The sequence below is a fragment of the Lactuca sativa genome, chromosome 6 (assembly GCF_002870075.4).
Source record: "Lactuca sativa cultivar Salinas chromosome 6, Lsat_Salinas_v11, whole genome shotgun sequence".
NCBI lineage: Eukaryota > Viridiplantae > Streptophyta > Magnoliopsida > Asterales > Asteraceae > Lactuca > Lactuca sativa.
The window spans coordinates 206,576,916-206,591,514 of NC_056628.2; the positions used below are offsets into that span (position 1 = coordinate 206,576,916).

The 14,599-nt window shown below is 37.8% G+C and overlaps 1 protein-coding gene across 1 annotated transcript; it reads left to right on the forward strand.

The window, feature by feature from the left end:
- The first annotated feature begins 13,536 nt into the window (after nt 1-13,536).
- Nucleotides 13,537-14,304, forward strand: LOC128126944 (uncharacterized). The gene is made up of 2 exons (XM_052765145.1): nt 13,537-13,867; nt 13,943-14,304. Exons 1-2 carry the CDS (start codon nt 13,537-13,539, stop codon nt 14,302-14,304), a joined length of 693 nt encoding a protein of 230 aa, XP_052621105.1.
- The last annotated feature ends 295 nt before the right edge of the window (nt 14,305-14,599 follow it).

A 14,599-nucleotide genomic window follows, 5' to 3' on the forward strand; every position in this document is an offset into this window, starting at 1 on the left:
GGCCTCTCATTAGTTTATCACACATCAACTATCTACCCAAGTTCTACCCAATATTTTATAGATAACCACATACATATGCATTCATATGCAACTTAAAAACTGATAAGATACTCATTCAATACTCATTCCAAATAAACAGATAACATATATATACACGTATATTTATATACACGTAACACGTATTCTAAAGCAGATACTTCATATCTATGTGTTAGAAGAAAGGGAATATACACTCACTTGATCAGAAGATGATCGGACAGCACCACGACTTTAAGAGTAGTATTCCTTACGTGAAACCGGGAGATCTTCACAAAAACCGGGCTTCTCTCGGGCAGAGTTTTGGCGTGGTAACTTTATTTCTCGAGATATTAGGGGCTTCGGGACTTGCTTCGGGTCTTGAGAATGATACCGAGGCTTCAGGGGTATAATTTGCACGTAGATCGATGAAATAAGGGGGAGAGAGAAGAGATTTGGCAAACACAAACGACTGCCCTTTGTGATCTATTTATAGGGTGAAGTCTGTCGCGAACGCAGGGCATTCCCCAAAGGAACGCAGGGCGTTCCCTACGAACGCGGGCTGTAGGAGCGGGGTTCCGATCCTATCCCTTATCCGTTGAGTTAGCATCGACGTGGCCAATTTGGAGCCAAGCACTGAACGTAGGGCGTTCCCCAATTGAACATGGGGCGTTCCCATTTTGGGATGTGTGTCTCGAACTTTATAAATTTATAACTTTCGATTACGCTCTCCGTTTTCGACATTCTTTATATCCATGTGTAGGTGAGATTATGTTCTACAACTTTTGTTTAGACTCCGTCGACTAATTTTGAATTTTATTTTTACTATTTTATTTTTAGTAGGCCGAGATAGGAAAACTCCGTTAGAAATTCACAACTTCTTCATCCGACGTCCGTTTTCGTCTGTCCTTTTACCGTTGGACTACTATCAATGAGATCTTCGATTCTCGTTTGGATTGTTTCAGCCAAATATCACTCGATCTCTATTCCGAGACTTGGGTTGCATACTGCTAAGTCGAAACATCGAAAAATCATAAATTCCTCATACTAAGTCAAATTTAGACTTTCTTTTCATGCACACTCTCGATTTAACATATTCTATAACTTTCCTTTAGATCTCTAAGGCTAGATATCGTTCTATCGTAAATTCACTATTTACGTCGCGTTGTGCCGTATCGGTTCTGTCGCGAAACTTCGACAGGTCATAACTTCTTCGTTATAACTCGGATTTCGGCATTCTTTATATATTCAGAAACCTCGTCATGACCGCTACGTCTTCATGTATTGATATCGGGCTTATCTAACATTTCATTTTAACTCATATTTTTATTCTTAATTCATTTAAGCCACACAATTAAGTAATTAAGCATAAAACACATAATACTCAAATAATATATTCTTATTATTTCATAATGGGTTACAAGGGTTAACCTAGACTTTTACATTGCTATTAATGACAAGCCCATGAACACGGGTGTTACATTGTGCTCCTAGCACGAAAACTTCCCAGGAGGTCACCCATCCCTGAATTGTCCTCGCCCGGGCACGCTTAACTGCTGAGTTCTTATGGGATCTATTGAAATTTGCGGTCAGGGTTAAGAATAGTGGTTATCCACCATCGTCAGGATTCAACGGTTTCAGTCATTGTGCTCAGATTGTCTTATAGGGTCGCTAAGGGAAGTGGTCTATTGCTGAGGCTTGGTCTAAGCATCTGTCATTTGGGTTTCAATATTTGAGTGTAGTATCATTTCAAAGTGTTGGGATTATCAGTGTTGTTGGGATTCGGCAAGTGTTCATCTAGTCTTCAGCGAGTGTGCGGTCTTTTAGTTGGCTAGTAATGGATCACTAGTGTAACGCCCGTAGATCCGGACTAATAAATTTAGAAACAAGAAGCATCAAAAATGAGTTTTTGATGGAATATTATTTAGAAGGAATAATCTTAACCAAGTGGTAGTATATGTTACAAGGGTTCTGTACATATAAAGAACCTCGAAATCCGAGTTATAACGAAGAAGTTATGGTCCGTCGAAGTTTTATGGCAAAACCAACACGGCACCGGGAATCGTAAAAAGTGAATTTACGATAGAGGACTTTTTGGCCTTAGTAATCTAAACGAAAGTCATAGAATATGTTAAAACGAGAGTGTCCATAAAAAGAACGCCCAAATCTGACTTCGTATGAGGAAGTTATGAATTTTCTAAGATTTGAAATATCAATGCATGACCCAAAACTCGAATTTTAGATCGAGCGGTTTTTGGCCTACGTGACCTAAATGAGAGTTGAATATCTCATTAATAAGAACTCAATGGTAAAAAGACAGATGAAAACAGAGTTTGTATGTAGAAGTTATGAATTTTACGCGGACATTTAACAGTATAATATTATCGTACTGTTAAATTTAAGATCGGCCGAGAATTAGCCGATGGAGTCAAAATGAAAGTTGTAGATCTTATTTTTGCCTACGCGTGGATATATAGAACATCGAAAATGGATCTCGTATGCGAAAGTTATGAATTTTTGAAAATCGGATGATTTCCACCATGTGTGCGATGTCACGTGTCAGCACCAGGCGAAGCCTTAGAGCCTACGCAAGTTCCCAACGTGAATTGAAGTTTCACGATGCGAATTCGCCCCAAATAGCCTATAAATAGAGGGTCGGGGGAAGCTCATTCCTCACATCTTTTACCCTCTCTTTCTCTCTCTATACTCTCTCTCTCTAACCCCCCCTAAGCCTAGGTAAACCCCCTAGCACCCGAAGGAAGCCCCAAGAAAAGATCCTTTCGGCTTGGGAACACTGCTCCGACGAAACCCGATTTTCGAGAAAACCGTTGTAAGTGAGTTATGCTTAACCTATCTTTCGTATAACTTATCTTTCAACATAATAATGTTATTAGGATCTTATAATGAGTATTTGGGTTATTATTATGAGTTATATAAGTGTCGTTATAATATCTTTTTAACCACTTGTGGTACGGGGAATCTGGTTTGGAGGGCCGCTTGGGTTGTTGGATTCAAAAGTGCTAAATGCCAAAATAATCTTGCCCTCCGATGTTCCATGTCTGGCCCCTATCTGCACATAGTGGGTAAAGAATATTGTTTAACGCTTATATAATTGTAATAATATCTAGACTATTAATTAGTCTTGGTGAACGTTAGACTAAACTCTAGTGGTAATGATATTAGGTTTTGTCCGAGGGAAATTGTTTTAACAGTAACGAAGTGTTGTCCGAGTGCCGAATCACCACCTTATCAGGTGAGTGCATAGTTACTTTCATCTTACACATAAATATGAAGTATTTTATATAAATTACGTGCTATGTGTGCATATTATATGTATACTTGTTATGTATGCTGGATGAACGATTTTATACAAGTTTTAAATGATTTAAACTGTATATGTATTTTATATCTACGAATATGTTGGGTAAAACATGGGTACATGAAAGATGAGAGATGAAGGATGATATGAGTGAACATGGGCAGCTATAGACTTACTGCCTAAGAAATAACATCGACATCTATGGACTTAGTGCCAATTGAATAAACACTAGTAGCTATGGACTTAGTACCCGTTAGATAAACGTTGGTAGCTATGGACTTAGTACCTGTTAGATAAACGTTGGTAGCTATGAATTTAGTACCTATTAGATGAACACTGGTAGCTATGGATTTAGTACCCGATGAATGAACTTTAGCAGCTATGGAATTAGTGCTTTACGAACAAGCATTGGTAGCTGTGGACTTAGTGCCTATCATATAAACCCTAGAAGCAATGGGCTTCGAAATGAACAAATGCAGGATAGATGATTCTTAGGTTAGATCCGTAAGAGTAAGGAAGATAATGGGGATGGGTATTTGGGTTGATTGTTTATGTTTAAACATAATAATTATATTATTATGGGCTGAAAACCCTATGTACTCACTAGGTTTCCCAACCTGGCCCACTCAAGCTTATTAGTATCACAGGTGTTGTAACATACATGTTTTGTAATGAATAAAATTGTGAAATACTATGTGAAATTGAGTGTTGAGTTCTAACAGATGGTTTTTACTAGATATGAAGTAAAACTATGTTTAGAATCACTCATAAAATATTGGAAGTCTTATGAGATTCCAATTAAAAGCCAAATACTGAAATTCAGCGAAAATATAAAATTTGAAATAAGTAAAATTTTATTATTGAAATTTGTAAGTAATATCGTTAGAAACTTGTAGACGAAAACCTCATCGAAATCCGAGTTATAACGAAGAAGTTATGACCAATCAAAGATTCACGACAAAACCGACACGACGCCGAATGACGTAAAAAGTGAGTTTTTGATAAACTACTTTTTAGCCTTAGTGATCTAAATAAAATTCGTAGTATTCGTTAAACCGAGAAGTTCGATAAAAAGAACGCCAAAATCTGACTTCATATGAGGAAGTTATGATTTTTACAAGTTTCAGCTTAGCAGTAGACAGCTAAAAACTCAAATTTTAGATCGAGTGATTTTTAGCCAACAGAACCTAAATGAGAATTGAAGATCTCGTCATTTGTAGTACAACGGTAAAAATTCTGACGAAAATGGACGTCGGATGAAGAAGTTATGAATTTTTAACGGATTTTCCTGTCCCGGTTTGTTAAAAATAATAATATTAAGAATAAAGTCAAAATTAGCCGATGGAGTCTAAACGAAAGTTGTAGAGTATACTCTCACCTATGCGTGCATATAAAGAACGTCAAAAACGGAGTTCGTACGCAAAAGATATGAATTTTTGAAGTTATTAAATAAAAATAAATGAAAAATCAAAATCTTATTCGAGGCCATACCCCCCGCGTACACTAGGCTACGCCCAGCGTCCCTCGCACGTATCCAGTCTAGAGTCAGCCACGTCTACCGTCTTCGCATGGTCGCCACATAGAAGCCACGTCCGAGGCCCAAAGTTCGAGCTGGTGACACCTTGCGTACGCCCAGCGTACTCCGAGGCTTCGGCCTACTATAAATAGTAAGCGAGATTCTCCAGAAATGTTTGCTCCTTTTCACTCTTTTACAACCTCTTTCACCCATTTAAGCCACTTTTAACCCCCAGAAGTTCCGTTATCATTCCCAACATCTGAAGCAAGTCCCGACACCCCGAAGTTCCCGAGAAAATCTTATTTTCAAGTCGAAACTCTGCCCGAATAAAGTCCGGTTTTCAACTAAAAACCCCGGTTTCGTTGCCAAAAGTCATATTTAGAGCTGAAGTGCTGCCCAAATCAATATTTTAACCCCGGTTATTTCAAGGTGAGTTCAATATATAGGAACAATTGTATGTTATGTGTTATATGTGCTATGTGCTTTTCAGTGTTACTACTCCGAGTTATTTTCCCGTGTTATTTTATTTGCTATTTTTAATAGCAAAGTTATACCTTTGACTATGTGATCAGTGAAAGGACTTAGATTCACGGTGGTACTGGTACGTAGCCTCTGGCCATGTAAAGCATGTCTCCATAAGAGAATGACTTCTATTCTATGGTGTTGGCAAATGGTTAGACATGGCTATAAGCCTGAAATCTACCTAGATATTAATCATAAATCTTATGTCTTTTGTGCCATTTGGGCCGAAGTTTTATTGATGTATACCAAGTATGGAAATTGTTATGTCTCATTGATTGTATACCTTTGAATCAAGTCAGTATTTGATATAGAAAGCTTAACACATGATTCACATATGCCTTTGTTGCTCGTTGATTCTCTTTGCTTCTGCCATATTGAAGTATATATATGACATAACATTATATTGTATCTATTATTGAACTCACTAAGCGTCACCGCTTACCCTGTTAATGTTTAACAATTTCAGGTGATAAGTAACCAGTATAATCATATATTGTTGAAAGAATTAGAATAGTTTGTAATAATACTTTCGTACTTCAGTTTATGTTTGTTTGAATTACAATATCCTGGGTAGTTATGTAATATATAACATTTTGTAATAGTCGGTTTGTATCCAATAGGTTGTAACCTCTTTATCAATGTAAAATATTGCTTTTATGAATATGCAAGTAGCATGTTTTGGAGTAATAATATTGTGAAGTATGAAAGTTTGGGTCTTTCAGAAATACGAAAGTTGGGGTCTTTCAGGTGTCGATACGAAGCTACTTTACACTGAGAGATTTAAAAGAGATATAGATCACTAGTGTAAAGGAATGTAAGTTATGTTCATGCTTATGTTTCTGTATTGATGATGACATCCCAAGGTTTTAAAATGAATAAATATACATTTCTCCGGAAATGCTTTGAAAACGTATTTATCATGTTTTTTGGGAACAAATTCCGCAACATTTTTATTAAAAGAAGTACTCTGATTTGTATAAAGCATAAATAAAAATCGGTCTTTTCTGGCTGTAAAATAGGGATGTCACAACTAGCAAGGGTAATCGTTGGTAGTCAACATTTCAATCGTCGTAAGGTAAGAAGGATTGGGGAATCCTTCAATTCTCGTATGCTTTGAGAATTTAGACGATTCAAAGTGGGGGAGAATCTTCTCGGGATTCAGAAGCAAGAGCGGTTTTGAAATTGGGATAAGTTTCGCACCCCGTCAGGGAGGAAGGTGGCCCAAGTGGCTGTTTGGTTTGAGGGTTGTGTGAGTTTGAGTTCGGTAAAACTTCCCAACATGTGAATCACGTCTTCTTGGTGCTGGATAGCAGAATTTGGGGAATCAGTTTGGGGTTCCAGTCATGAATTGAGTTCATTTTGGGTGTTCGGTCGAGTACGTGCTCGACTTTGTGTGCGTTTCGAATTGTTAGATTAAGGGTAAGGTATTAGGTTGCGGTTGTGCTAGGGCGAAAGTGTTATAAGACTACGAAGGAGCCATAACATTCACTAATGGACAGTTAGGGTGAAAGAGTTGGAAGACTACGGGGGATCCGTAGCATTTACTAATGGTCAGTTAGGGTGAAAGTGTTGTAAGACTACGGGGGAGCCATAGTATTCACTAGTAGACAGTCGAGGTGAAAGTGTTGTAAGACTGCGTGGCAGCCGTAGCATTCACTAGTAGTCAGATGGTGTGGAAAGTGTTGTAAGACTGTGGGGAGCCATAGCATTCACAAGCGTTCAGATAGTGTGGGAAGTGCAGAAAATTTGTAGGGTAGTTGTGGCATTCACGGATTCGTTTAGATGAATTAGGCTAGGGTGGTCCAGTTCACAAGGTTGTGAGTAGGTCACAACACAATTGGATTCAGTAAACGGTAGGTCAAAGGAGACCGGGTATGATGTAAGACTACAAATATTTTGGTAGCATTCACCTTTTTTCATCGGGTTCAGTGGCGATAGGTTGTCAGCCTATCATCATCGGATATATCAAAATGATTGAAGAAGCCATGATTGGCGGTATAGATAGGGCAATTATTGTCAGACGAGGTATCTTACGAAGGTTACGTGGGACTGATGTGTGAGTTTTTGACCCAACAATCGGTTAGGTGTCCGGTGTTTCAAGTAGTTGACAGAAAAGGTGGGATTCGAGAGGTCTCAGCCGCTTCTGAAAAGTAGGAAGTGGTAGCAAGAAGAGTCGAAGTGGGTTCAGTGACTTGGGATTCGTGTGTGGAGTTGCTTGTATTCAGAGTATATGCTAAGTTGTTTGCAGTTGGATTAAATAATCTCAAAGTGGTTGATTTGACCCTGTTACGCAACTCTCGTTTGAGTCTATCCGTTGCAGGGATGAATCTTCTACTTGAAGGATTATCTGAGCCTTCTGTCAAGTATAAGTGTTTTGCAGGTAAGTTTGATCTGTGGCTCTGTTTTTCTAGTGGGAAATCTCAAGTTATCAGAAGATGAGTAGCCATTTGGGAGATAAGTGCAATGAATTCGGCAATGATTAAAGCATGGCGGACTGTCAGGGAGACAGACCATCTTGAGACTTCAAATTTCAGATTGAGTAGATGTGATCATGTTTCAAAGAAGTCGTTCATATTCGGGTTGTGGAACCCTGTGAGGGATGGTTTTGGTTACCTTGGAAAGCCTTGGGGTATGCTTGTGGTTGTGGCCGTGTTGCTCAAGTTTTTGGTGTGTCAGGAGTGGTAAGTAATGATTTCGAGGACGAAATTTAATTTAAGTGAGGGAGAGTTGTAACATTCCGTTTGAAATAGGGTAATTAAATAATAAACCTGGAACCCCACATTGTAAATTTATATTTTATATTATTTTATAGTAGCCCTAAAATCCATAATATTTAGCGGGGAGTTGGTTTCGGGGAGCCAAATGATATAAGTTGGACTTTCGGGGGTTAAAGTGTAATTCATGTAGTTATTTTGCAAAGATTTTCATAAATCAGGGGGTGTTTGGTATCATTTGGACTTAAATTGACAGGATTTTGGAATGCTGAGGGTTGAATGGTAATATTTAGATTTGATTTGAAAAGAATAAGAGGAGGAGGGACTGGAAGTGTAAACATGTGAAAGTTGCAAAGTAGCGAGCATAATAACCCGTCACCCTTTATGTTCCGTAACCCTAAACCTAGGAGGCCTTGTTCAGCCACCATCGCGGGGGAATTATCTAGCCGCCGCCTCTCCATTGTGAACTCGGAATCGTCCCTACACTGTCGCCGACAAGGATAGACCACCAAGGACACGTCATGGCACTACCAATGTTGCGGTGATGTTTTACTGACTGTTCGCTGCCTCACCACCGTCACCCTCCTCCAAGAATGGAGTACATCGGTTCGGTGAGTGTTTTCACCCATGTGTGTATGTTTCAGCGTAGCTTGGCGGGTGCAATTGGCTGGAACGCTAGCAGACCCCCATGGCAGCCAACCATGGTGGTTGTCATCGCTTCTATTTATTTTTGCCGCTTTTTGCCATTGCTTGCCGCCACCAACCACCGTGGGAGGTGGCTGTGTGCATGTGTGTGGGTTTGTATGTCTAGTATATATATTTTTGTTGGTGTTGTTGTGGTATGAGCAATTTTTTGGCCGGAAAAGTAACCACCACCACCGTGAGGCATGGTGGTGGCTGCCATCTCTTTTGCCGCTACCAACCACCATGGGGATGGCTGTGTGTGTGATTTGGTGTGTGTGTGTGTAAGCATAATTCGTGAGTTTAATGTTGTATGGATTTTATTGGCTAGGAAACCGAAGAAAACACATCACCACCACCATGAGGTGGTGGCCGCCACCTTCTGCCGTCGTTCCGTCACTGCTAGCCACCAGTTCCGATGGCTATGGGCTTTCGAGTGCATTTGGATTGATGTTTGGAGTGCTTTTGGCATTGTTATGGCGTAAGATCATGACCACCACCACCGTGAGGTAGTGGCTGCCGCCGTGAACCATCAACAACTACCACTGCCCAAGGTGGTAGTGGGTGGTACCCGACTTATAAGACTTTAATCATGTAAAAACTTAACTATTTGATTAATTGGTTTGTGATTTGGTTGAAAACCCTAATTTTGGGAATGTGAGTTTTGTATTTGTTGGGACCCGCGTTGGACCGTTGGATTTGAAATTTTGACTTATACCCGATTACATTTTATGTTTGGCCTAGTGGGGTGATGGACTTAATGGATTAAGTCCTTAATAGGTTAAGTAAGAACACTTAACCCTAATCGTCATTTTATGTGAAAAACCCTAATTATGCTTAGGCTTCAAGTTGGGCCTTCTTTTGGGCTTAGGTGTTTGGGTTCTTATTGGGCCATTTCCTAGACTAAGTTGTTGTGGACCTTCGTGTGCCAATTGGGAACATGTTTATGGACTAAGAAAATTATTGGGCTTTAGGATAAGGCCCATTGGAAAGGCTTGGGCCCAATTTAGAAAATTAGGCCATAAGTGGGCCATAATTGGACCTTGATGACTATAAGATATTATATAATCGGAATGTCAAGTGTTGGACTAAAATAATGTTGGATTAGTGTCTAAGTCCATAACTATTTTGGTATGTACTTGACCTGATGATGCATTGTCCTTTTGGTTTGCCTTCACCAAAGCAACTTGATATGATGAATTATGGAGAGAGAGGATTAATTATGATTTATTAATATATTATGAGAATAATATATTAAATGAGAAATCATATTGTTTAATTAATATTAGTCAATAATTAATAAGAATTAATTTTGTGGCTAAAAGACATTAATTAAATAAAGGGGACTAGTACTATCAATTGTGTGATAGTTGTGTTAGATTAATGTCTAAGTCTATAACTATATTTGGTATGTACTTGACCCGACCCGGCATGGTCCATTTGGGTTGCATGGCATCATGCACATGGATAGACTAAATGAGAGAAATAAGACACTTATGGTTATTAATATATTATAAGTTCTAATATATTAATAATAAGAATAATAATATTTAATTAGTATTGATCAAGAATTAATTTAGAATTAATTATGTGATCAAAAGGAGACTAATTAAATGTATGGGTTGATTGTGTACGGTTGTGTTTGTTTTAAAAAAAAAGCCCTTCTAACCTCTTAGTGTTGCGTGGCGCAGCACTTTTAAGCTCGTAGCAGTTTGTTTTTTAAAAGGCTTCGGGCTCAAAAACCTCTTCCCGTCCTTTGCCCCAAACAACATTGGGTTTACCTCTTATCACCGCGTCTAACCTAATATAAACAAAAAAAAAAATTCGGACAGCCGCATCCTCACGAGTTCGCTCTCCAGTCTCCATAGGCCAAGAATGGAAGAACGGAAGAACTAATCGCCAGTCGCTTGTTGCCACACACCTATCGCCGCCGTCGCTCGCCGCTGCCGCTGTCGTTGCCTCTCGCCGCTCATCTTTTCTGTTGCTAGTCGACCGCCACTCAACAGGTTAGGTTTTTTTTTTTGCTTTTTTTATTTCGATTTGAGTACAAACATAATCCAAGTATATGAATTGTGAAGAAGCAAGGCTACGATTCCAATGTATGTTGCAATATTAAGCAGATTGAATTTTTTTAACTTAATCCAAGTATTTGAACTTCGAATCATATGTTTATATATTATGTTATGTTTAAGTACTTAGAATGACAATCAGTTGATGTACTTCTTTTAGATTAAGAAACAGTGAATGATTTTGGTGTAATTTACTGTTATAAATTTTTATGTTTGGTTATTTGATTTGAAGTTTTAGCTGTTATTTGCAAAAGAAAGAAAAGTAGCAATTTGATTTCTTAATTGTGCAAACGTGTGTATTGTTTAGGATGAGATTGTTCTCTGCTTTATGAAGCGTACTTCTTTTTTTATTAAGAAATACACCACATACCTATTTCCTAAGGAGCCACTAAATTAATGCTTTCAAAACAAGAAAAAAAGTATATATTTCTTGGTGTCGATCTGAATATATATTTATATGTTGATTTATGATATAATGCTTTCAAATATGTTCCTCCTGTTTTTACTGTCAAAATTATGTTTTGGTTTATGAATTTTTGTGGTGGATTTGTATGAATGTTTGATAAAATCATAAATCTTTGTGGAAATCATAAATTTATATGTTGAATTCATAAACTTATATGCAAGGTTGTGCTTAGATCGTTGTTGGGATTTTTTAAACTTCTTTGTTGAATTGTTATCATGTGTATTTTTTGAATGGAGATTATGTTTATGCTTATATGCAAGTATCTGCTTAAATCGTTGAATATGCTAAACTTATTTGTTGAATTGTTATCACTTGTATTTATTGAATGAAAATTATGTTTATGTTTATATGCAAGTTTGTGCTTAAATTGTTGTTTAATCTTTGTTGCTAAAGTATGTATTATATATATATATATATATATATATATATATATATATATATATATATATATATATATATATATATTATTAGCAATGGGAGATAAACATACATGGACCAATGAGCAAACAAAATGCTTATTGCTCACTTGTATTGAAGAAGTACAAACCGTTGGTAGAAAAGGTTTGAGTTTTCACAAACAATCATGACACAAGTTAGGAACAACCATTAAGGAAAAGTATGGCTTGGATTTGAATCAACGACAATTAAAAAATGCCTATGACAACCTTAAAGCCAAATACACGGGATGGTTATACTTAAAAAACAAAACCGGCAACCTTTACAATCCACAAACAAATACTTTTAACTTAACAAATGAGGAGTGGGAGGACTTTAAAAAGGTATATATATATATATATATATATATATATATATATATATATATATATATATATATATATATACACGCACACACATATATTTATATGTATTTTGTTTATATAGTTTCCGTTTATTCTTATATTACTTTTGTTACATTGATTGAATTTAGGGACATCCGAAAGTCGCTTCTTTGAAAACCGTCCCATTATTGTTTCCAGAGCTTTGTACAGAACTCTTCGATGGAAACAGTGCATCTGGTAATCTCAGTTATGCCACCTCCCAAACACCATCGGGACATGGATCGTCTTCCTTCCATGTTGCACCACTAAAGCTTATGGACGCCCCTTCCATTAACATAGATGAAGATGATTATTTTTCCAATCATACTAGTGAGCATTTTACTCAGCCACCACCTTCTACCGCTTCACCTTCTGCCGATTCACCTTCTGCTGCTTCACCTTCTAGTTACCCCAACAAAAGGGCTAAACCCTCAACTCCTAGACCTCGAGCTCCTAGTGCCTCACCTGATCCACCTTCTTGTGCCTCGCCTAAAGCTTCTATTACTGCTGATGATTTAGCACTGGAGATGCAAAAAGCTCTAGGCCATTTGACTCAAGGGCCAACTATTCCCCAATGTTTAGAGAAGCTTGAGTTGCTCGAGTTAGATCCAATAGACCCTCTACGATTTGATGCGTATCATATTTTTGGAGGGACCATGAATATAAGAGAGATGTGGGTAAATTTGTCTAATGATCAACAAATATTAAGAGGATGGATCGAGATGACAGCTACAAGTTTAAGAGTTTTAAAGGATGGGAAGATTGTTCGTTAAGTTTATATGTTTGAGTTGTTTAGGTTTTAATTGCATCTTTTGGAACTATATGGTTATGTTTTTTGGTTATTTGCTACTTGAATGTTATTTGTAGTATTTGGTACTTGAATCTTATGTTATTTGGTATTTGACTTTTATGGTATGTATTTTTGGTACTTGAATCGTATGTTATTTGGTACTTGATATTTATGTTATGTTATGTTATTTAATCTTATGTTATGTTATTATGTTATGTTATGTTATGTTTTGTTTATTAATAGGTTTGTAATGGATCACGACAAAAAGATACTACTCATAATTCTAATGTACTTGTACGTCCGCTACTTTTGGAAGAGGGGTGTCAAACAAGTGCGGGACAACGATTCGAAAATGGAGGGACATGAATTTACGTTAGAGTTACTTCACCGTAATCCTCTACAATGTCTTGAAGTTCTACGCATGTCCCGTGAATCATTTGTCCGGCTATGTGCTCATTTTAGAGTAAACTACGCGTTAAAAGGACAACAAACATGTGTCGGTTGAGGAGAAGATGACTATGTTTTTGATGATGATCGGTCATAACCAACGTTATGTGATTATCAAGCGGAGATTTCAAGACCCAAAGCAAACAATTCATAAATTTTTTCATGAAGTGTTGGACAAAATGTTGCTTTTTGCACATGACATTATAGTACCGACTTCTTTTAATCCGAATCCAAACATTCCGGGACACAATAGGAGGCTACGACGGGTGTTCAAGGGAGCAGTTGGTGCACTTGATGGCACTTTGATACATGTTGTTGTCCCTGCAAACAAACGGGATTTATATAGAAGTAGGGGAAAAGGCGATTGTTACCAAAGCGTATTGGCAATATGTGACTTCAACATGATGTTTACTTTTGGTTTGGCCAGTTGGTATGGGATAGCACACGATTCTAGAATTTTATCAGAAGCATTAGCAAATCCACATGCACCATTCCCACTTCCACCATCAGGTAAATTTATGGTTATTTAAATAGTTTTATCTTAGTTTGAAAAATAAATGACTTTTTTTTGTTTTATTTTTACAGATAAATATTATCTTTGTGATGCCGCCTATGCAAACATTCGAGGTTTTATGGCACCGTACCATAATGTAAGGTATTGGCTTGGAGATTTTCGTCGAAGACGTGTATTAACGAATAAAAAAAAATTTAACCATGCACACGCAAAACTTCGAAATGTCATTGAGCGTGATTTTGGTGTCTTGAAAGCACGATTCCCTATATTGAAGAGGATGGCACCATTCTCGTTGGTTACACAACGAAACATTACCCTAGCATGTTTTGTGCTTCATAATTTTATAAGAAGAGAGGGACTACGTGATGAGTTTTTTGCACGATATGATGAACCAAATGTCTCGGTTCGGAATAACTATAACATCCCGGAATAGCAAGAGTAAAGTTGAAGGGCTAAAAGAGTAAAATGGGAAAGAGTGACTCGGCGAGTCCACGAGTGGACTCGGCGAGTAGGGTCGCGACTCTAGTCGCGTGTTAAGTGACCAACTCGGTGAGTAGCATGGGTGGACTCGGCGAGTTGGTGCTGAGTGGAGAAAACCCTAAATCCGGAGGTTGAGCCCTATATAAAGAACATTATGTCTCCTCCCCAGCCTCCTTATCATCCCTTGAGTTCCAGAAGCCCTAATTTCGTGAGGAAACCCCATTGTTGAGTGAATTAGAGCTTGGAGA

What these genes read in the sequence shown, in the direction of transcription:
- LOC128126944 (XM_052765145.1), top strand. Translation starts at nt 13,537, where the DNA reads ATGTTGCTTTTTGCACATGACATTATAGTACCGACTTCTTTTAATCCG. An exon ending in ATTCCCACTTCCACCATCAG is followed by an intron (nt 13,868 to 13,942) that starts GTAAATTTATGG and finishes TTATTTTTACAG; the next exon opens with ATAAATATTATCTTTGTGAT.